Consider the following 22,276-nt stretch of genomic DNA (forward strand, 5'->3'; position numbering starts at 1 on the left):
TCGCCTCTCATCTTCTCTCTCTCCCTCCAAGTTCACATCTCGCCTTTGGCCTTCCTGGTCTCAATTCCTCGGCTTTCCCTCCTGCCTCCTTCCTCCCCACCTTCTGACAGATCATATCAGCGAATCCCTCAACAGTGGCACGGAGAACTTTTTTATTCGTCGCACGATTTATTTTTAGCCGGAGACAAGTGCATCCTAAAAATGGAGTTCCTGATGGGTCGGGGCTGGGCAGAGCTATGCGCGGTATCTGGGCTTGGCTGCCCAGCCTGGCTCAGTCCACACGTGTGTGTGCATGCGTGTGTGTGTGTGTGTGTGTGAGAGAGAGAGAGAGAGAGAGAGAGAGAGGGAGAGAGAGAGAGAGAGAGAGAGAGAGCCTTAGCTCCCTCCTTTCTGAGCTCACAACTGCAGCAGCCGGACCCAAGAAGGAGAAGACTCAGTTCCAGGGCCCAGCAAGAGCAGGAGGGACAGGCCAGCCTCTCTGCCCCCCGCCTCTCTCAACAAGCCCCTAAGAGTTTTACCTCTTCTGTCCTGCACTCAGCATTTCTGGGCAGGACACCCCACTTCTCCCCGATGAAGCAGACTCACCTGTTTGTGGTGGGGGTCTGCCTGCTGTCCTCCTGCCGGGCGGAGGAGGGGCTGAACTTCCCCACGTACGACGGCAAGGACCGTGTGGTGAGTCTCACGGAGAAGAACCTCAAGCAGGTCCTGAAGAGGTACGACCTGCTGTGCCTCTACTACCACGAGCCCGTGTCTTCAGACAAGGTCGCGCAGAAGCAGTTCCAGCTGAAAGAGATCGTGCTGGAGGTGAGCGGGGGCATTCTGATGCTGCCCAGGGAGCTGGGGCTGCCCGGCAAAGGCAGAGGGGGCAGGGTCCCTGTCCTGAAATCTCCCTGCATCGCAGTGTCAGGTGAATGGGAGATACTCTTGTTGCAAAGTTGGGAAGAGTGAACAAGCATGGGCCCTGTTGCCAAAAATGGGGACCATGGGATGTGTCTGTCCCATGGTGGTCCTCTCAATTTTTCAAGGGCATTAGCCCCAGTCACTGTTTTTCCAAAAATCAAAACTATTGTTAAAAGGCCTGGTTGACATGGGATTTCAGGATTAGTGGTGGTTTAACTTGGTGTGCTAATGGCCTACTGGGTGTGCTGATGGCCCACTGGGACGTGCTGATGGCCTACTGAGTGTGCTATGGCCCAGTGGGTGTGCTAATGGCCTACTGGGTGTGCTGATGGCCCACTGGGACGTGCTGATAGCCTACTGATAGTGCTGATGGTCCATTCGGGGTGCTGATGGTTCATTGGGTATGTTGATTGCCCACTTGGGGTGCTGATAGCCCATTTGAGGTGCTGATGGCTCACTCAGGGTGCTGATGGCCTACTGGGTGTACTCATGGCCCACTCTTTGCACCCTCCCTGAGATCCCGGAGACAGGGCAGGCCTTGACCTTGCATCTCTTGGTGGGTCAGTGGGGAAAGCCATGAAGTTCCTTCCTTGTGGTTGGGTATGGTCAACATCATACCGTGTGTGTGTGTGTGTGTGTGTGTGTGTGTGTGTGTGTGTATGAAGACTCAGTAACGGGATCTTTTTTTCCCTCAGAAAGTTCTTGGTGTGAGTTCAGGGCCGACACTGAAGTCAGTTCTTATTTTATCTGCATTACATGGCCCGTTAGTAAACTGGCGCTGGCGGGCCATTCTTGAATGCAGGGAGAGTGCCCTAGAACTCTCCTGGGCAGCCTAAGGTCACTCACACCCAGGAGCACCCTGAGTGCCCAGAATCCCAGGAGTCACCCAGGTCCCTTGTCAGTCCCCATGCCCAGCCCTGTCCAGCCCAGGCGCAAGCCTGTGAAAAGGATTATTGGAGAATTACAGCCATTTATTAACCATCAGAAAGCTCCTCTTCATCAAATACGTTATATAGAATTACCATATAAACCCTTGTGGATTTGAATTCTCAAAAAAAAAAAAAAAAAAAGACTAATAAAATCCAAGAATACCATGCAAGCACATCTAAATATCTTTGCTGATTTGAGAAGCACTTCAGAATCCTAAGTGTCTCCTGGTGGCCACACAAGCACCTATTTCGGAGGCTTCATGCACGGCGTGTGGTCAGCCGGAGAGCTCGAGCTGACAGACAGCTAAGTGTTTTGAAAATACCATCACTGCCGTTAGATTTTCCTCGGGCTCCCTCTGTGGGCTGAAGGCGGACGTTGGGTGTCCTCTGTGGGTGGCAAGTGAAGAGAAACAGGGACAGTTCTTAGGTCTTGGTAGTGTGTACACGAGAAGCTTGCAGGTGGGTAAAACCAGGGCTGGTTAGCCCGCAAAATCCTCACTCACATCGTCTCCATCCCAAACTGCCCTACTCAATTACTGAGAGGTATTTTTATGAAAAGTTTAAGCAAAGGCATAATGAATCTATTTATATGTTCCTCATTGTTCCGTTAGCCTAGAATTTGAAAAATTAAAAACGGCCAGTGCAAGCAGTGACCCCTGTTTCTGAGTGCATGTCAAATGAAAACACACACACACACACACACACACACACACACTCCTCCAAGAGTACATCTCCCTAGAAGACCCATACAAAATCCCTGCCTCTGGCCTCATATCCCTGCAGACACCTCTGACCCAAGAGCACCCGACAGAGACGGACAGGGGGAGATTCACACAGCAAATGGGAGCCCCAGAGGCACCCCAAACTGGAGTGGATGTCATTAGAGGGAGGAGAATAGAGACTAAGGAGTCAGGAGATCTGGATTTATATTACATCATATTTATAGGATAGTAATTATAGATGCTTATGAGATCATTAAATGAAAATGAACATTTTTTAAATGTCTACTGTATACAAGGGCTACTGTAAGTACATGTGAGCTGCTTTGGTCCTTACAATATTTCTATGATGTAGGTGCCATACTATCCCCATTTCACATATGGGGAAACTGAGGCATGGAGAGGCCCAAGGTCACTTAACTAGTGTAGGTTAAGGCAGTCTTGTCCCTACACGGCACTGCTGCTGGAGTCATGAGACAGGTGTGAGGCTCAGCCCGGAGCCCGGGTCTGATGGTGCCAGCTGCTCACCAGCAGGGCTGAGCAGCACACAACCTGGAGGCACTATTGATGCAAATGCCCAAACCTCAGAGGAGGCTGGGCATCCCTCCAGAAGGCAGGGCGGGGGCGGCCTGTGTTGAGATACCTGTCAGGTGTAGGCTGTTTCTCAGAACTCAGGACCAAAAAACACCTCCAGAAAATTTGTGGGTGGGAACAGAGGGTAGATGTGAGCCTCTAAGTATTCTTCATGGTCAAAACAACTATTTTGTTAACTTTTAAAGATATATATATGTAATTGATTTCAGAGAGGAAGTGAGAGGGTGAGAGAGGTAGAAACATCAATGATGAGATTTATTCATCAGCGGCCTCCTGCCTGCCCCCTGGTGGAAACTGAATGGTGACCTCCTGGTTCATAGATCAATGGTTAACCAGGAGGTCACTGTTCAATTTCGACAGGACTCAGCTAGGGTAGGAGGTCCCTGAGCACCCCTTTTCTCCTCTCTACCTCTGTTTGTCCCATGGTGCTTGGCTGTCCCACTGCATATTGGAAAGAGAAAATCATTGATTGGCTGCCTCCTGCATGCCCCCTACTGGGGATTGAACCCTAAACCAGGGCATGTGCCCTGACTAGGAATCGAACTGTAACCTCCTGATCCATAGGTCAATGCTCAACCTCTGAGCCATGCCCGCTGAGCTCCTTTATTTCTTTTTAAATTAGGTTAATTCTTTAAAAAGAATTGAACATAGTAAAAAAAAAAAAAAATTAGATTAAGTCTGTCAGATTCAAGGACCTCTTGGTCCTCCTTGCTTAATCCCACTGACATATGGTTAAAATGTCATTTTTAACCATGGGGCTCTCAGTCCAATATAGGCACAGGCTGGGCAGGAACCTCGGGCAGGAACCCTCACTCATTTAGCTCTGGCAAGTGTCCCAGAGGTTTTATTTCTAACCCCCAAGAGAGGGAGGCAATGAAGTGGCCGAAGTCAAGTGAATCTGCAGATGGGACGACGTGGGAACACGGGGCAGAGAAAAGCAGTGCACGCAGGGTTGGGCATTTCCTCCAGCTGTTTGTGCCCAAAGACCACCCTCTCCACACACGCACCTACCGCGCCCGGAAAGGTCCGTGAGGCCAGGCTGGGCTTTGGGGCGAGTCCTCACACAGAGCCGGCGCTCTCTCAGGTGTGCGCATGCTCAGTCTCACATTGCCCTCTTAGAGCCCAAGTGCCCGGACCATGTGACTTGAGTTTGCTGTGCAGGCCTCTGATAAAGCCGGTGCCTGGGTGAGATGGCAAAGAGACAGGAAGTGCTATTGCCAGAGCATGGGTTGTATTGATCACAGGTAAACTCCTCCTTCTACATAAGGTTTAACAGGGAGATGGATTTTACAACATGGGCAACACACTGTTGATACTGGGGGCTTTAGATCAGGGATGGGGAACCTTTTTTTTTTTTTTTTTTTTTTTTTTTGGCCAAGGGCCAGCTGGATTATTTATAACATCATTTGTGGGCCATACAAAATTACCAACTTAAAAATTAGTCTACTATATTTGGTCAAACATTTAATTAGCTCACCCCTAATGCCCTGGCACAGCCAGACCAAATGATTTCACAGGCCTTATACGGCCTGCAGATTGGACATTCCCCACCCCTGTCTTAGACCCAAAAAGCCCTTAATACTCAAGCCCAAATTTAGGAAGCCTGGTCATTGTATCCCTGAGGGAGACCTCCTCTTAAAGTTATACATTTTTAAGTTTACTTTTCAATTACAGTTTACATTCAACATTATTTGTATTAGTTTCAGGTGCATGGCCTAATGGTTAGATAATCACATACTTTACCAAATGTTCCCCCGATCTTCCCAGTCCCGCCTGGCACCATCCATGGTTATTACAATGTTATTGACTAGCTTCCCTGTGCTGTGTGTCACGTCCCAAGACTACTCTGTGCCCACTGATCTGCACTTCTCTATCCCTCACCTTTCCCACCCAACGCCCCGCCCCTCTGGCCACCATCACCAAGTTACAAATCTTCCATGAGATACCCTGGAAGTCACCACTCTGAAACTATTGTAAGCACCATTACAGTGTCAAGCAGTAAAATGAAAAGAACAGAATCTGTGTGAGTCACCAGGCCTGTCGCCAGCAGCAGCCCTGCCCTCCCAGTGAGCGCCACGGGTCGGTGTGGAGGGCGTCTGTACAGTAGTACACAGCTCAGCCTCTGCACCTAAACAACTTATTCCACCAAGAAAACCGGCCCTGCCCACCAGTACCGACCCCTAGGACAGAGTCACGGAGGCTCCCTGTCTACAAACTGGATGTAGTTTTACCCAGAGCAGTTTCTGTTTGGACAGCCACTAGGAGAGAGGCCTGTCCCAGCAGCACCCACCGCCTGCTCCAGAGCCCAACCAGGCAGGCCGGCCTCTCCTCACCATCCGCCTGTGTGGGCAAGGGGTGGGCCAACAGGTACCCCTACACACACACACACACACACACACACACACACACATACACACGTGCTCACCTGCCTCCATCTTAGAGAGACACACAGCCACCCTGGCTCAGGACACCCAGCGAATGTGACTGCTCAGAGCCTCAGAGCCGATGAGTAGCAGACGTGGGCCCAGGTCCCCGTGAGGGTGCAGAGAACTGATATAATGGATGAGAGCATGGGCTTTGGAACCAGAATGTTGGGTTTGGGATCCCAGCTATGTCACTTCAATGCTGTGTGGTCCTGGGCAAATTGGTTAGCCTCTCTGTGCCTCCATTTCCTCAGCTGCAAACTTCTACTTCATGTGGGTTTGGGAAGGTTCAATAAGGCAGTTTATATTAGGTGTGGGAGCAGGAGCCAGCGGGTAGTAAACACCCAATATCCTTGTTGTTATGGTGTTTCTCAACATGCAGCAGTGGAAGAACACACAGCATTGGCCCTCGGGTCTTCACTTCGGCACTGGCCAAGGTGATAGCCCCAAATAGGACAGCCTCTCTCACCCCCAAGGCTTTTTCGGAGGCCACTGATCCAGCCTCAGAGGCCCCCGTGTTCACCTGAATCTCAGGCTGTGGCTGAGCCATCCCCTCCCCTGCCTCCTGTGGGCACATCACGTGCGAGCCCCCAGCTATACATAGATCAGGCCTCAGTTGAAGGCGGTGGAAAGTGACAGGAGATTACCGGGAGGTAAGCATCAGCTCTCCAGTTTCAGGGCAGGACACACAGTTGTTGAATCTCTTGACTTGTCGCCAGATGGTATCAGGGACAGTGGGTGAGAACAGCCACTGGGCTCTTAGCTTCCAGCGACCATGCAGGATGGCAGCCAGGGTATTTTTAATGAGTGGCTTTAGGGACATTCTCTTTGAGCAGAGATCTGAGGCATTTCCCCCCAGGCTCCTCCATCCTCAGGTTTTTTCCCAGCCTCTCGAGCCTGGCGCCTGGCCTGTTGCAGGTGCTGTCCTCTGAGGCCAGTGGCCAGTCACACAGCCCAGGGAGCGTGTCGCCTGGTGCCTCGGTATTAACTTCCCCCTCCTTTCATGGGCAAACTTCTTGAACAAGTGACCCACACCTGCTCTAGCATGTCCTTGCCACCCACTCAACTCCTCTGGCTTCTGTCCCCATCCTCTTCAAAAGATCATCGGTGTCTTACCTGTCTGAAAGGAAAGACTTCACGGGGGGCCCACCTGCCCACCCCGGGGCTCCCTACAGCATTCGATCCGACCACCCACTCCTCAAGGCTCTCTCTTCCCGTGACTTTGGAGTCATGACCCAGTATTCCTTGTCCTCTCCTGCTCCTCCTAGAGTCCACTCCGCCTCCTTCTGCTCTTGCCTCCTACAGGTGGCCAGTCCCTGAAGATGCCCCCCACCTCTCACCTCTGGAGCTCCACTCAGGGCCTCTCCCTAAGCTCCAGGTTGGCACCTCCAGCTCTTGGCTGGACTTGCATCGCCATGAACTCATTGCATCTGAATCCAGGCGGAGCTCCTTGCCCCGGGCTCTGGCATACCCTCCTGATGTCACTGCTTTGTCCTCCACTCTGTTCCCTGGCTGGAGACCCTGGAATCATCTTGCCTCCTCCTCTCCTTTGGTTTCCCTCCCTTCTCTCTCCAAAGCCACGGAAGAGTTACCAGGTCCGCCTGACTCTTCATTTGTAACGTCACCTCACAAGTTACACCTTCTCCATCCACTGCCTCTGCCTCTGTCTGAGACCAGTCACCTCCACTATGACATCAGCCTCCCAATAAGTCGCCTTTCCTCTCCACTCTCCTTTCTGTCTGTCGGGTCTATAACCTCAGGTCACCCTCCTCAAACCCAAACTAGCCGCATTGCTCTATTCAAACATCTCCCAAGTCAGAACGGCTGGTCCTAATATTCAGAATCCCTCACACTCTTTCTCATGTGCCTGGAACACACAGCTCCCTTCATTGTCCCCAAAGAAGTCAGCCTGTAATGATTGGCATCGAACTAGAATTCATCTTCAAGTGAATAAGGGACCAAGAATAGTAAATCCCAGTGGTTAAGAACACAGGGCTTGGAATCAGAGACCTGGATTTCTAACTTGGTCACCAGGGCTGGGATGGCCATAAAATATGGACAATAACAATGGCTATCGTGATGCTGTTGCAAAGATGCAATGAGATAAAGCATGTAACATGCTGACACAGTTCTTGGCATGCAGTAAGTGCTTAATCGGTAGATTTTCTTCTTAATACCATGACAGCTGGATAGGGTTCTGGACCTTGGGCCGATTCAAAAATACCAAAGCATGATGTAGTGAAATGAAAAGAGAACAGTAACTGCTATTGAGGACCTACTATGATCAAAGTCTGTGCTAAACAAAAGTGGGTGAGATATTTCAGTATCAAGGACCTTGTGATTTATTAGAGAGGAAGCTAATGAAAAATTAGGTAGGTGCTAAGAAAGGAGAGTGGAGAGGAAAGGCAACCCATTGGGAGGCTGATGACTAGAAAATAAAGGCTATGGAGAGAGAGAATGACTACTTTATTATTGACATATATATTGTTTAATAGAACTTTTTTCTATAAAATTAATTTTGTACTCGAAAGAATCCAATTGGTTGGAGCATCATCATGTACACCAAAAAGTTATGGGTTCAATTCCCAGTCAGGGCACATACCTAGGTTGAGGGTTCAACCCCCAACCAGGCTGTGTACAGGAAGCAAATGATCAATGTTTCTCTCTCACATTGATGTTTCTCTCCCTTCCTCTCTCTAAAAGTCAATAAAAATATATTATCAGGTGAAGGTTAAAAAAAAAACAAACACAAAAAACAAAAAGAATCAGTAATGGCCAAAGTAAATCCTAATGCTTCCGGAAAGAATGAGTGTATGCCAAAGTCCAGGAGCTACATGTACCAACCAGTTAGAGACAACCCTATTCTATAGGGTGGACAACAGGTCTCTAGGGTAGACAACAGGGGAGACCATCTGAGATGTAACCAATCAAACAAATAAAACCAGCAGAGGAAAGACTGTAAGTCAGCAGCATTCCAGTTTTCTGGAATTTAGGAGACAGTGACTCTCTCATTTCTCCTCCTATATGTAACTCCATCATTGTCCTTGGTGATGATGGCTTTTTTCTCTTTGGCTCAGATGTCCTTGAATTTGTGAAGTATTTGAGCTAGTCCATCTTTCCACACACAGCCTGATGTCTCTAAGGACTACATGAGACACAAAAAAGGTACAAAACGGGTCCTTCTCTTAGGGAGGAAGATGCACAGTACAGAAGAGACGTAGACAACTCTCACGACTGTGAAATTAAGTGTCTGCGCCATGTCTCTGCGATGAGCTACTGGAATTCACAGAAAGGAGGCTGGGGTGAAATATGACCCTGGAGCTGGGCTTTGCAGCCGAGGGCAGCCAAGGCTGGCAGCAATGTGAGTGAGCACTGGGACTGGGCTGTAGCCGAGTGCAGAAAGGAACATCTGAGCTGGAGATCAAGGCCAGAGCAAAGGCAGAGGTGCCATCCAGCCAAGTGGGAGATGCAGACACTGTCTGGCCTGCTCCCCTAGTCAGCAGGGGTTCCTGGTCCTAGGGGGGAGGGATTGGGCCAGGAGTCAGCCCAGAAGGACTTTCAGCACAGCCATTCTCCCACCCCACCCCCACCCCCACCACCACCCTCAGTCTCACTGCTCCCTCTTGGGTTGCAGCCAGTCAGCCCTGGGTCACCCTTGGCTTAGGCTCCTGAGAGGTGCTCGCTGGGGCAGACGGAAGTGATGACAGAGCTCAAGTGGGCAGGCTTCGGGCCTAATCACAGTGGGAGGCGAGAGTGACGGGGGCACTATGGAGATAGTGCATAAGTGTGCCAAGGAGGAGGTGAGCAGGTCTCGGCTAGTGTGGTCTTGGCCGCTTCTGTCTGTGCATCCACGCCTAGGATGGTGAGTGGCTATGCTTAAACAGGAAGCCAGGGGAGCAGAACTGAGTTTCTCTGAGATAGCACCTTCCCCTTCCACTCATATGTCTTCCAAAGTCACATATAATCAATAAGGGAATTAGGAGACCATGACTAGGAGAGGCACACATTTGCATCCACCTAAAAACCAACAAAACATGGTGGTGTATGCCTAGGAGACATCAGAGTTAAATTTTGCATCGAATTTTCAGAGTTAATTTCTTATATTCTCAGTAATATTTGTATTTTTCCTCTATGCCACAGGGCCAAGTGTGGAAAACTTTATGCCATACCACTTTTGGATGGGTACCCATCTTTCTGTGGGGATACAGTCAGAATCCTTTCATGGGTGCCCCAGTTGGTCACAGTGATTATGGGAGTATTTATCCTGTAACACAGTCTACATCTTTCTGCCTTGGGCTCACATATTCTCCTTGTCTTTCCCTTTAGCTTGTGGCCCAAGTCCTGGAACATAAAGATATAGGCTTTGTGATGGTTGATGCCAAGAAAGAAGCCAAACTTGCCAAGAAACTGGGTAAGTGTGATTTTTGTTAGCTCTATCAGGAAGAAGCAAAGCGTCTTGCAAAAAAAGTATAGTTTCATTTATTCTTGCATGATAACTAAGCTTTATATTTATGTTCATTGTTATGATCTTACATACCCTAGTCTTGGTTGTAGAAGAGTTTCAGAAAAGTAAATATCAGCTTAACTAGAATGGTTTTACATTAATCATCTAATGAAGAAGGCTTCTTCCTGGAGAAATTGATGCTAAATATTTAAGCCTTTATTTTTAGAGTTAAAAGGCCAGCTTCTCTATCTCACTACCATGGTGGTCTCTCCTTCCATCATCCATTATTTCCTTACCTCTTGGCTAAAACAGCCAACACATACAAACTTAGTGGCAGTGACTCTGATGTCCCAGTGGTTTCTAAATTACCGGTAAAGGCTAAACCCCAGCTGGGCATTATCACCAAGGATGAGAGGGAGGATTTAGATGAGGTATGCGTGACTACCGAGTGCAGGCTGTAATCTCTGGATCAATATGTCCTGCATAAGTGCAAGCAAACTTTAAAATCCTGACAGTGCTAATCCTAAGGAGAAAGAACACAAACATCCCACTCATGAACTGCCCATTTCGCTTTTTTCCGCATGATTAGTGAACAGTGGCCATAGCAGGAGGCTATAAAACAGGACCTTTGAAGAAAGGTTAACTGGATGTGGAATAGTAAGCATGTCGGGGGAGGGGAGAATTAGTGATGATTCTATCAATACTTCTAGGTAGCCCTGGCCAGTTTTTCCCAGTGGTTAGAGCACCAGCCTGCAGACCAAAGGGGCATCTAACTTAGTTTCTCAACCCTGTTGTTTTAAAGAGAATTTGGATTTCCAGTCAATTTAGTTCAAGGAAAACACTAGTGATCCAGTGATCTAGAAATTTAGGGAAGATAAGCTGGGAAAGCATTCATATGGCTCAGTGAACATTCTCCCAGTCAGGATGTGATGGGGCTTGAAAAGTCTCAATGGGCCTTTCCCCAAGCTCAGCCTGGAGGAATTACTGGAACAGGTTCCTTCTTGACTGCCTCATCCTCGTTTCCAGGACAGAGATGTTTGTGAACCTTCTTCATCTCCATTTTCACTTCCACTTGCCTGAGTTGGGTCTCCATGGGGCTGTGCCTGAACCAGTACAACAGTCTCCTAATTGATTTCACTCGGAGCAAAATCCAACAGCAGGATACTGGCTGCTATTCCTGCGGTACCCTGTGATCAGCCCTTGCCAGGTTCAAGGATGTGTGACGCATTGTTTCTTTAGGTTTGGAAATGGTGCTCCATGCTGTGCCCAAGGATCTTCAGGCGTGTCCTGGGCCACAGTAGGAGGAGGCCAGCCTCCCTTTCCCTAGAGGTTTGCAGAAGAGTTCTTTGGAGAAAGTGTTGTCCAGCAACAGAGAGTTTGAAAACAATGAACTAAGAAATTAAGGATGCCTGCAGCTGGACTAAACGCCAGCCTCAGCTCATTTCCCTTCCTGGGGAGAAATGCATTCTTGCAGCAAGTGTTTGTTCAGGTCACGGCATTGTGCCAAGAGCGATGGAGGGTGGGAAGAGGAGGCAGACCCTGTCTGGCAGCATTCTCAGCTAACTGGGAAGAGAGAATGTGCAGAACTCAGCTCCTCTAGAAAAGCAAGCTGTTCATTCTGGCCACAAACATTTATGGGGTGCCCAGTGTGTCCAGGCTCTGAGTGACACCCTGAGATACTCATAGAGAGCTTACTGCTACCTTAAGTACATGTACATGGAGCCCAGAGAAGACCAGTCATAGCAGGAGACCCCAGAGTGGCCTTCCTGGGGAAAATAGGTCCTAAGCTGAGACTGAAGTAAGCTGACCAATATGGCAGAGGTGGTAGGTCATCCCAGACTTGAAGAATAGAAGAACATAGGTGTCGAGAATCATGCTTTGTTACCTTTCCTATAGAAACCCTTTTATATCAGTTTGTGGGCAAGAAGCAAAGGGAGTTACAGGAGTAAGAGAGCAGTTCTCAGAGGAGCACTGGTCTACCCAGGGGAGAATGTGAAGGGTGGGTTGGCATGATGTTGTAGAAGGACCTGAATAGCAGGCTAAGGAGTCAGGTAGACAGAGGGCATTGCGACTTTGTGATAAGGATAATGGGGTCACAGGAGTTTTGGAAAACTGAAGCAGTGATGGTGTGGAGAATAGATTTTTCTTTGTAAGGTAAAATCCAGGTAGGATTGTTGATTCTTGACTATTTTATTTAAATTTCCAAGAGCAATGCAGGGTAGAGAGAAGACGCAGACCCGCCCCTGACAGCATTCTCAACGAACATGGAAGAGAGAATGTGCAGAATTCAGCTCCTCTAGAAAAGCAAGCTGTCTGTGTGGTGCCCAGAAATATGATCTAAATTTCCACTAGGGAGCAGCTTAGCGGTGTGGTTTCAAGGGAGCTATCCTAGGAGTAAGGCGGGCTCCACTCATCCTGACCCAGTCAACAGGATGGCTTTTCCTGGGAATTCTTTCTTTCTTCCAGGTTTTCATGAAGAAGGAAGCCTGTACATCCTTAAGGGCGATCGCACAATTGAGTTTGATGGCGAGTTTGCAGCTGATGTCCTGGTGGAGTTTCTCTTGGATGTGAGCATTTATGCACAGTGCCCTGCATGGAGTTGTTTGGCTTCCATATAGGGGGAAGTAAAACCTTAAAATAAGAACACAGAAGCTGGGTAATTGGACTTGATCTAAGACAGATTTCCCAGGCTTCACAAAAAGTCAAGGACAGCGTACATCCCAGTGCTATTTATGTATTCTAGGATGCGGGCCCGTAGGTCACCTGAAAAACTGTTTCCTTGTGATCACAGGGTCACAGGTTGAAACTGTGTAGTAGTAACACGTTATGTCTCTTAGCAGTTGTATACACCCTCTGGAATCCCCTTGGCTTGTTCCAGTGCTTCTGAACAGGAGTTGGGAATTGTGAGGAAGTGGTGGCTAGTCACCTGAAACCAGTAGGGAGAGGAGGAACAATCAGCTGAGTTACCCTCAGAGCAGAATAAAAAGGGGCAGGACTAATGAGCCCCAATATCATCCTTCTTCTCAGCCAGAGAGGTCCGCTACCGTCAGATCCATATGCAAAGGCAAACCCATATGCTCAGACACTATACAAATATTTTATCCATGGACAAACTTACACTCTCAATAGCAACTGTGAAGTCCAGTTCAAGCTGCTTTTGAACACAGATTCCTATACAGAAAAAGCACATCCATACTGATGATACTTATCTACTAGCTCGTCCACAGTGGTCTCTCACCTTTCTCCACAGCCTCAAAAAACCCAGAGATAGAATCAAAATGAATTGAAGGTCACCTCCTATGAAAAAGTGCCCATAGGTTCTCATTGGCCCTGTCATTGACCATAAAAAAGTTGAGGGCAGCAACTGAACAGCTTGGCCAACATGGCAATGCTCCACCCTACCAGCAAAGCCAAGGCTTTGAGAAGCTCAAAACAGACACCAGACTCTGGCTACCGTAAACAACAGGCTATGTGATCACCCACACAAACAGAAATCCAGAGTGAGGGCAGATTTTAGACTTGATCAAAACTCGCTCCATTTTTCTCTGCAAGTCATGGATAATGCTGTTTTCTCTGTGTTGGCTTTGTCCCTAAGCTTACTGTTCCCACTGTTGATTCTAAGATTAGCCAACAGCAGGAGGGGATACATCACATTTCCTCATTAATATTCAAGAAAAGGGAGGGGGAAATCTGGCTTCTCATTGTTGCCTTTAGGAGAAAGCAGAACTTTCCTAAAGCTTTCAGAAAATCTTCCCTGGAGAGTCATTGACCAGATCTGGGTCTCATACCATTTCTGAACCAATAACTGACAAGAGATATAGAATTGCCCAAACCAACAAGCTTACCCCATTGAGTTAAGGTCAAGTCCTCAAAAGGCACTGTTGCTGTACTCATTGGGGGAGGGTGGGATAGATGCTGAGGCACCAATTGAAGTCCACAACTTCCCTCCAGAGCCCTCTGCACATGTGCCCGATGCCTTGGAGAGAGGGAAACGATTTTGTGTATGTGTGTGTGGCATTTCAGCTAATTGAAGATCCAGTGGAGGTCATCGGCAGCAAACTGGAAGTCCAAGCCTTTGAACGCATCGAGGACCACATCAAACTCATTGGTTTTTTCAAGAGCGAAGACTCAGAATGTAAGTTGTCTGTCAACTCCAGCCTGTTGGTCTAAAGCAGGGGTCCTCAAACTTTTTAAAGTGGGGGCCAGATCACGGTCCCTCAGAGAGCTGGAGGGCCGGACTATATGAACTACTAATCCCTACTGTTAACACCTTGGCTGCGCTCACTGCCCAAAAAACCTGGCGGGCAGGATCAGACTCCCCTGGGGGCTGCATGTGGCCCGCAGGCCGTAGTTTGAAGACGCCTGGTCTAAAGGCTACATTTCAAGCAAGGCATGTCATGTTATCCATGAAGACGATGAGCATATCCCATGCTGGGTAGGAGGGAGAATCTTCCTTGTACCCTGTGCAAAGGGACACCTGTATTAATTATACGAAACAGGCAGGGGAGCCGAAAGAAGGCTGAGGCTGGGCCATGTTCTCTGGCCTTGAGGGGGGGTGAATGTTTTACAGAAGAGAGAAAGCCCTTCCTCCACCTTTCCACTGGCTCACCCACCAGTTGGATTCTCCCTTAAAAGGGGGTAAATAGTGGGCTGTCTTTCTGACACTGCCAGCTCCCAGGGTCACCAGTTGGAGAGCTTCTCAGCCTCTTGGACAGCGTTAGAGGAAAATTGGGATAGGGCTGGGCCTAGCAGCTGCAGCACAATGTGGGAAATTGTTGACCACCAAGGCAGCCTGCAGTAGCACACCACACCCTTGGGTGTATTCCCTTTGAAAGTTTTGCGGCTGGGGTTTGGGTGGGTACAGGAACATATCACAGCATCAGCACAACCCTACAGGGGTTGAAGTCAGGAGGAATCAGGAAGAAGAGGAACCAGCAAGACTAACAACCTGAGTACCTTTCCTTTATGTGCTTTGGCAGCAGGAGCCCAGAGTGAATCCTTTTTCTGGTGCCTCAACCTTGGAGAGAGGGAATGGGCTTAGCAATGAGAGGGGACCCGGTAGAATTAGTATAGGAAGGGAAGTGCAAATAACAGATGCTTCTGGCTATTTTTGGAAAACTCCAAAATATTTTGAAATTATTTGTGAAGCTGTGTCTCTACCCCATCTGCCAACTGGCATCCTTAGTCATCTCAACCACCCACTAATTTTCTCTCCCCCATGGCCTAGCTGAACTGTCTCCTAATTTGCTACATAAACGTCTGTATTCACCCTCCTTAAGAGTGTGTTGGGGGAAGGTGGCTAAGTTGGGAGTTTTGTCCTGGTTCTTTGGGTGAATTCATTTCAGTGTTCACATTTCTATATAAACACTTACTACTCAGGGGGAAATCAGAGTAGAAGACTAGACCAGGTTTCCTGAAGACAACTACTGTTTGCAAGAGGCTACAGGTTCAACCCTAACTTGAAGCACCAACCTGGGATTTGCCTTGCCCCACCCTTTTCCATCTTAGGGATATAGACTGGCTCCCCAAGAGAAGAAGGGAGTTCTCTTGACCAAAGTCTAGGCCATGCTTTCCATCAGGGAACAAATTCAGGAAGGTGGAGAGAGGTTCATCAGCGACAAGGAGGACAGGGAATAGGGGAACAGAGAATTCTTAAGGAGCCCATGGCTCTTGTAAATAGATATAAGTGATGTAGCTATGGCTTTAACCATTTCCCTTTAACCATTTCCCTCTCCCACTTCCCTCTATTCATTCTCCAAATCTCCCACCCATCTTCTTCCCCTCCACTCAATCCTCCACCCCAACTATCAGCCTATATGACATATTTTGTGACAACCCAATCACTTTTATGAGGATGAGTTTGTGTGAATGTGGATCAGTATGTAGAGGTTTGTTGTACACTTTCAACCCCTCTCTCATCTGTGCTTATTGTGCGTACCTCTATTCTAACAACTATGACACACACTGTGATTCTTCAAGGGTTCAAGGGTTGTGAGCCTTTTATCATTATCTATATCTTCCTCATTTTGGTGTCTCCTGAGCCAGCATTATTCTTGAAATGTTTTTGATTGAATGTTAGAAAGTTCTGCATGCTCTTAGAATTCTAGCAAAAGCTTGTGCCTCTGATGATGAAGGGGTATGAATTCCAGGATATGGAAAAAGTTAATCTTGTTGGATCATTGGCTCTCAAGACTATGGAATTTTTGTAGAAACACCACCAGCACCACCACTATTACCATTATCATCACCCTCACTCTAAGGCTTGAACCAGAATGTCTTTACCTAGTAAGTGTCTGGGTGTGGTAAGACACAACATGGCCACACCCATGTGGCCTCATGTCTCTCTCCCCTCAGTTTGTACTCAAGTTTGGGACCAGAGTCAAGCATGGTCTTGATTAATTTTTAAGTAATCCTTTCAAGGGATCAGAATAAAAAAAAAAGGAAAACTTAAAAAGAGGGAAAGAAATACTAGGATTTATCAACAACAAAAAAGTGCTCCTGCTAAGAGTTTAAAATACTTCTGTGCTGTCATTTTAATTGAGGTGCATTTCTCTGCACACTGTATTCCTTCACATACAGGCTGCAACTCTCTAGGGGGCACATGAATAAATAGCAGTGACTTTGAGCAAAAGAACTTTTCCTTTGGGTTAGGGGTTTGACAATCTCTTTTCTTTCCCTTGTTCTCTCTGAGTTTTTCCTTTCCATCTACCAGTTTTGTAAAACATACAACAGTGTGGCAAAGAGTTCTTTTGGGTGATTGAATGCCAATCAGTTCCAACCCCTTAGGGAAACTGTGGGTTTAAATGGTACTACATAATTATCTATCTAAATAATATCTACTCAATAATTATCCAATTAGGACTAATTGGCTTCCCACTCTCTCCATTATTTAAACAAAGAAATGTCTGCAGTGTGCGTCTTGCAAATGTCTCTCCCGCCTACTTTTTCCTTTTAGACTACAAGGCTTTTGAAGAGGCAGCTGAGCACTTCCAGCCTTACATCAAGTTTTTCGCGACCTTTGACAAAGGGGTAAGGACCTATGCCACCTCAATTTGAATGCTTTTGTAGGCACGAAAGGGGGTTGAACTTTCCACCCCCTTTTCTCTTCTTTTGAAACGTTAAGCACCCTCCACTCATGAGCACTTTCTCCAGAATTAGAAATGTAGCAGCACATCGCTACTGCATGAGATATGAATGCAAAGATGTTTCGCTCAGGGTATTTCTGAAAACATCCAATGAAAAGTGATGAACCAACCTCTCATATCACTGTCAGCACTAAGAATGGAGAGAGCGAGTCCTGAGTGTGCTGGCACTAATCATTGCTTCCTTTTTCTAGAGCATCCTCTCCCTCCCTGGGGATGCTTGCCCTCCCACTTCTGGGTGCCTCAGAAGCCCCGGTGCTTCCAAAAGTTACCCACATCTTCAGGAGATGCCGCGGAAGAACTTGCCTGTAACTCAAATGCTTGTTGTTTCATGGGTGTGGAAAGTGCCTCTATAAGACAAAGAGCAGCAGAGATAGAGGGACCTCAAATCAATGGGTACTTTATTTGGGGTCTACTCTTGTTGGAGTGGTCTATCCTGGCTCCGGGTACCACTAAAATGGTTACTAATCCAGTGTTCTCTGCATGTTGGGCTCAATTGGATATTCCACACTAGTACAATCTCTAGTCCTTTACACAACTTCCAGATGAAAAAACACTTAGAAAGATTAAGTAATATCCAAGGTCTCCAGGGAATTAATGGTAGTGCTAAGATCCCAATTTAGGACAAACTGTGCTCAAAGTCATGCCCTTTCTCTGTCACACACCATTAACTAGGAGACTCTGTTCCTACCCTCAAGATTCAAGGCGCACACTTGCACATTCACACCCACAACTCATGCATGTATAGCACACACAACTCACACTCATAACATACTTAAAACATATCCAACACACATGTAACGCACATACACAGACAACATATATACTACATAGCACATACTCACACACATGTATAACACCCCCAATGCACACAGACTAAGAACATTCAAAGTATTCTGTGAAAAACAAGGAAGTCTGTAGATGCTGAAGCAGGGGAAAAGAATGACAAAAAAGAGATTGCACTCAATTCATACATATATTGACCCACTTCTATGACTCTGGCCCCAGTTTTCAAGCCTATAATCCAGAAGAGAGGTCCATAATCTAAATTATATCATCTAAGCTTGAAGAAAATTTACCCCAATTGGTTGGATTACAGTGGAGAGAGATATTGAGCAAGGATATCAAAAAGAATAATAATTATCATTCATTAAGTGCTTTTTATGTGCCAGGCTTTGTGCTAAGAGCTTATATAGGTTTTCTCATTTCATCTTCTCAACACCTGGTAAGAGAGGGATTAGTTTTCTCAGTCTACAGAGGATGAAACCAAGACACTGAGAGATTAAGAGATTTATTCATGTCACATAATGAGTAGTGGAACTAGATGTAACCTCAGGTCAGCCTAACTTCAGCGTCAGTGCTCAGTACTACCGTGTTTCCCCGAAAATAAGACATCCTCTGAAAATAAGACCTACTTACAGGTTTCCTTCTGAGTGAAATATAAGGCATCCCCCAAAAATAAGGCCCCCCTAGGCTAAACATGAGAGATTTGGTCCACTGATTCTGAAAGAAATGGAGTCACAAGAAATTCACCAGGAAATTCAGGAATTGGATTGTTATGATGATGTTCCAGAAGATGATGACATGATTGTCATTGAATAAATGAGTAAATTCTTGATACTGTAGGATTCAGTTTGTCTGGTTTGTGTTGACAACTACTGTACTACTACCGTATACAGGTAATAAATTTCCTTTATTTTCATTTAACAATAAATGTGTACCATATTCTTCTTCATGAAAAAACAAGACATCCCCTGAAAATAAGATCTAGTGCATCTTTGGGAGCAAAAATTAATATAAGACACTGTCTTATTTTTGGGGAAACAGAGTACCCTACTCCAGAGAAAGGCATGGCACATATACCACGCATCTGATATATGTAAGCCTTCAGTGAAGACTGTTTTGTTGTTGTTGTTGTTGTTGTTGTTGTTGTTATTGTTAAATATATTTTTATTGATTTCAGAGATGAAGGAAGAGGAAGAGAGAAATAGAAACATCAATGATGAGAGAGAATCATTGATCAGCTGTCTCCTCCATGCCTCACACTGGGAATCGAACCCACAACCTGGGCATGTGCCCTGACTGGGAATCCAACCATGACTTCCTGGTTCATAGGTTGATGTTCAACCATTGAGCCACGCCAGCCGGGCAGGACTGTTGTTAATAAAGAAGGGTAGAAGTGGGGAGAGGATATTAGTGGAGAATGGGAGGTACAGAGAAGCTTAAACCGAGTCCATCACTGGCATCTGGTTAGGTTTGGTCAGCAGTGACTATGACTCCTAGGTAAGAACCCATCCGAGGGAAGAAAGTCAAGCAGACAAGCTTGGCCAAGCAACAGAGCCTCAGTCCTTGGAAGGGTGATTCAAGGTAGAGTTCAGGGTGGGGTTGGTCTGCAGATGTGCCTCCCAATCCAACCACATGGCTTCATGTCTGAGGCCCATGAAGAAGGTGAGGTCAGGCTATAATTAAAAACTCAGAAGGCTCTTCACTAAAAGCTCTAGAAGACTCTGAGTCATAAGTGCCACTACTCACGTAGCCTGGCGGGATTTCATTAACATTCAGAAAGAGAAAGCTAAGTCCTCCCTACCTCCATGTGGAACCAGAGGAAGAGCTGTCACTGAGAGGAGTCAATGCTATTTGGGATTTAAGAACTTGCACCCAGCAGTTAGGGGTGTGGGTGGCAGTGCCCACTGGTGATGGTGGGGTCCAGCAGGCATGGTTGAACCCATCGTGTCACTCAGGATAGCACACAATTTAAACTTATGAATTGTTTTTTGTTGGAATTTTCCTTTTAATATTTTCGGATCATGGTTGACTGCAGGTAACTGAAACTGCGGATAAGGGGGGACTGCTATCTATGAGTTGGAGAAATGTAAAGAGAGGGAGATGTCAGGGCTGGTGATATAGATTTGGGAGTTAGTAGTTTCCAAACACTGTCCATATTGTCCCTCGAGACACTTTTAAAACTATGGGTTTCTGGGTGCCATCCCTATAAATCTGAATTTTTATTTTTAAGGATTTTGACAACACCTAGGAATATGCATTTTTTAAAAGCTCCCAGTACATTTTACCTGGCACATTGTCTTGGGACCAGAAATCTACAGATCCTGATCTTAAATCAACCCCACAAGGGGACAAGAGGGGGTCAGAGGGCTAAGGATGGCGTCCACTCTGCTGTACCTTATAGCCTAAAATATGTAGTTCTAATCACGCCCCCCCCTTCCTCTCCCCTGTGACCTCCCATTGACCTGTTCCTTTCTTGGAGTGAACAGTGAAAAGCAGAATCATTTTTTGAACCATATGGGGACCAAAAGAAGCAGTGGTTATCTAAACAAAGTTGATGGAGAAGATAGACATTGAAAAGGCTGAAATTCATTAAACTGGTTTCATTTGCAACAATGAATGGCTTGCTAACGTGTAGAAAAACATCTGTACCAAAATCCATACACTTGCCAATGTAAAAAAATGACCATTCTGCTTTGTAGTTTTCTTATCTTTGGCAAAATCTATTCCAACTAGTTTTTTAAAAGGCATAAGAGAACTCATTTTATGGGCCTCCTAAGCATCCAGGAGTAAAATCCATTCTTGTATTGCTGTTCCTGCCCATGAACCAGGCCTGGTCCCAGAACAGTGCTTCAGAGACAGTCAGCCCCATTAAATATTTATTGAATCAATAAATGAATCAATGCTTCAGCCAGTCAAATCTCCTTCAGTCCTTACCACCCAAAATACAAATAAAATAATTTTAAAAAGGGATTCTCTGAGATACAAGGCAAACGCACCCCCCCCCCACCACCCCCCCGCGCGTGCTGGTGGGCATGTAGTGAACAGGCAAAAATTATGCTCAGCGATCCCCAGAATTAAACTCAAGCACATCACAATCCAACCTCACATTCATGGTCTCCACATTGCAGACCTGGACACTGGCAACCAAGAACCAGAGACCTTCTCCCCCAACACACACACACACACACACACACACACACACACGCACGCACACGCACGCACGCACACGCACACGTGGGTGCACCAGAGCTTCCGATGAGCCCCTTCTCACCTTTGGGGGTCTGCAATGGGGTGAATTGATGAGAGCACGTCCAAGAGCAACAGGAAACATCTCACCAAACACGTGCGGCACCAGGGGAATAACTGGGGCCAGACAGCTCTCTTTACAGGGTCAAGGAGAAGGTGATTTTCTAGAGAGGGTCAGCGCACTGGCAAATGGGGTTTGAATTCTGGCTCTATCCCCTCAGGTAGATAATCCTGACAAATTGCATACTCAGACTGCACTTTGGGCTCATCGTTTGTAAAATAAGTATAATACCAGCTTTTACCTGAAACAATCACAGGGAGGATTCATAAAGGAATCAACCTTACACAGGTTGCAACAATGCCTGGCACATGGCAAGCACTCTCTGTGGTTACTATTATTACCTTTTTCTTCCTGGTTCTTAAGATAAGTAGTAAGTGAACCCAGAGAACCACAACTGAGTGCCATTGTCAAGCCCAGCTCTGCAAAGAACTGTGTAAATGCAGACACTGGGTGCAGAGCTGCTACTTGCCCTGCCCCCTTGCACCTTGCCCATCATCCACCCACAGCACCCTCTGCCCCATGGAAAAGGAAACAAATAAGAAAAAAAAAAAAAAGGAAAAAAACCCACACCTCCATGTCTCTTAAAACATAGCGAACATGATCGCAAAATCTCCTTTAACTGACTGTGGCTCTTCACGTGTCCTGTTTCCTCTCTCTCTGAGTCAAATGCCAGTTTCTTTGTTACGTACTATAACGAATGTCCTTTGGTCTCTTGTGGACTGGAATTAATAGCGGTCAAGGACAAAAACCATAGGGAGACCCATGTTTCCTCAGAATGGACCTCCTTGTGTAACAGCTTATGTGACAGCAGTTTCCCGCCTCCCGCTTGGTCCTGGCGGCCCCGGGCCCCTGGACTGTGGGTCACCGCGGCCGGGCAGCAGCTTGCGGCAATTCCTCTGTAGTTTCAAGGGAACCACTGTTCATCTCTGTGCCCTCTTGGCCCACAGCTCTGACCTGGAAAAGAATGGCATTTGGTTTTCTCCAAGTGGGGCACATTCCAGGCCTCTCAAGTCATTTCACAGGGAGAGGCCT

The 22,276-nt window shown here is 46.9% G+C and overlaps 1 protein-coding gene across 2 annotated transcripts in view; it reads left to right on the forward strand.

Moving 5' to 3' along the window:
- Nucleotides 1–226: 226 nt before the first annotated feature.
- CASQ2 (calsequestrin 2) overlaps nt 227–22,276 on the forward strand; it is a 40,645-nt gene continuing 18,595 nt past the window's right edge. The window contains exons 1-5 of one of the 2 annotated variants that reach the window (XM_084866403.1): nt 227–804; nt 9,892–9,976; nt 12,476–12,576; nt 14,033–14,144; nt 16,965–17,038. In XM_084866403.1, the coding sequence (XP_084722529.1) occupies nt 571–804; nt 9,892–9,976; nt 12,476–12,576; nt 14,033–14,144; nt 16,965–17,038 (606 nt within the window). In that variant the 5' untranslated portion in view covers nt 227–570. The remainder of the gene's footprint in view (nt 805–9,891; nt 9,977–12,475; nt 12,577–14,032; nt 14,145–16,964; nt 17,039–22,276) is intronic. The other variant, XM_084866402.1, reaches the window with a different exon arrangement.

Source organism: Pipistrellus hanaki, assembly GCF_964339955.1.
Source record: "Pipistrellus hanaki genome assembly, chromosome: 18".
Lineage (NCBI taxonomy): Eukaryota > Metazoa > Chordata > Mammalia > Chiroptera > Vespertilionidae > Pipistrellus > Pipistrellus hanaki.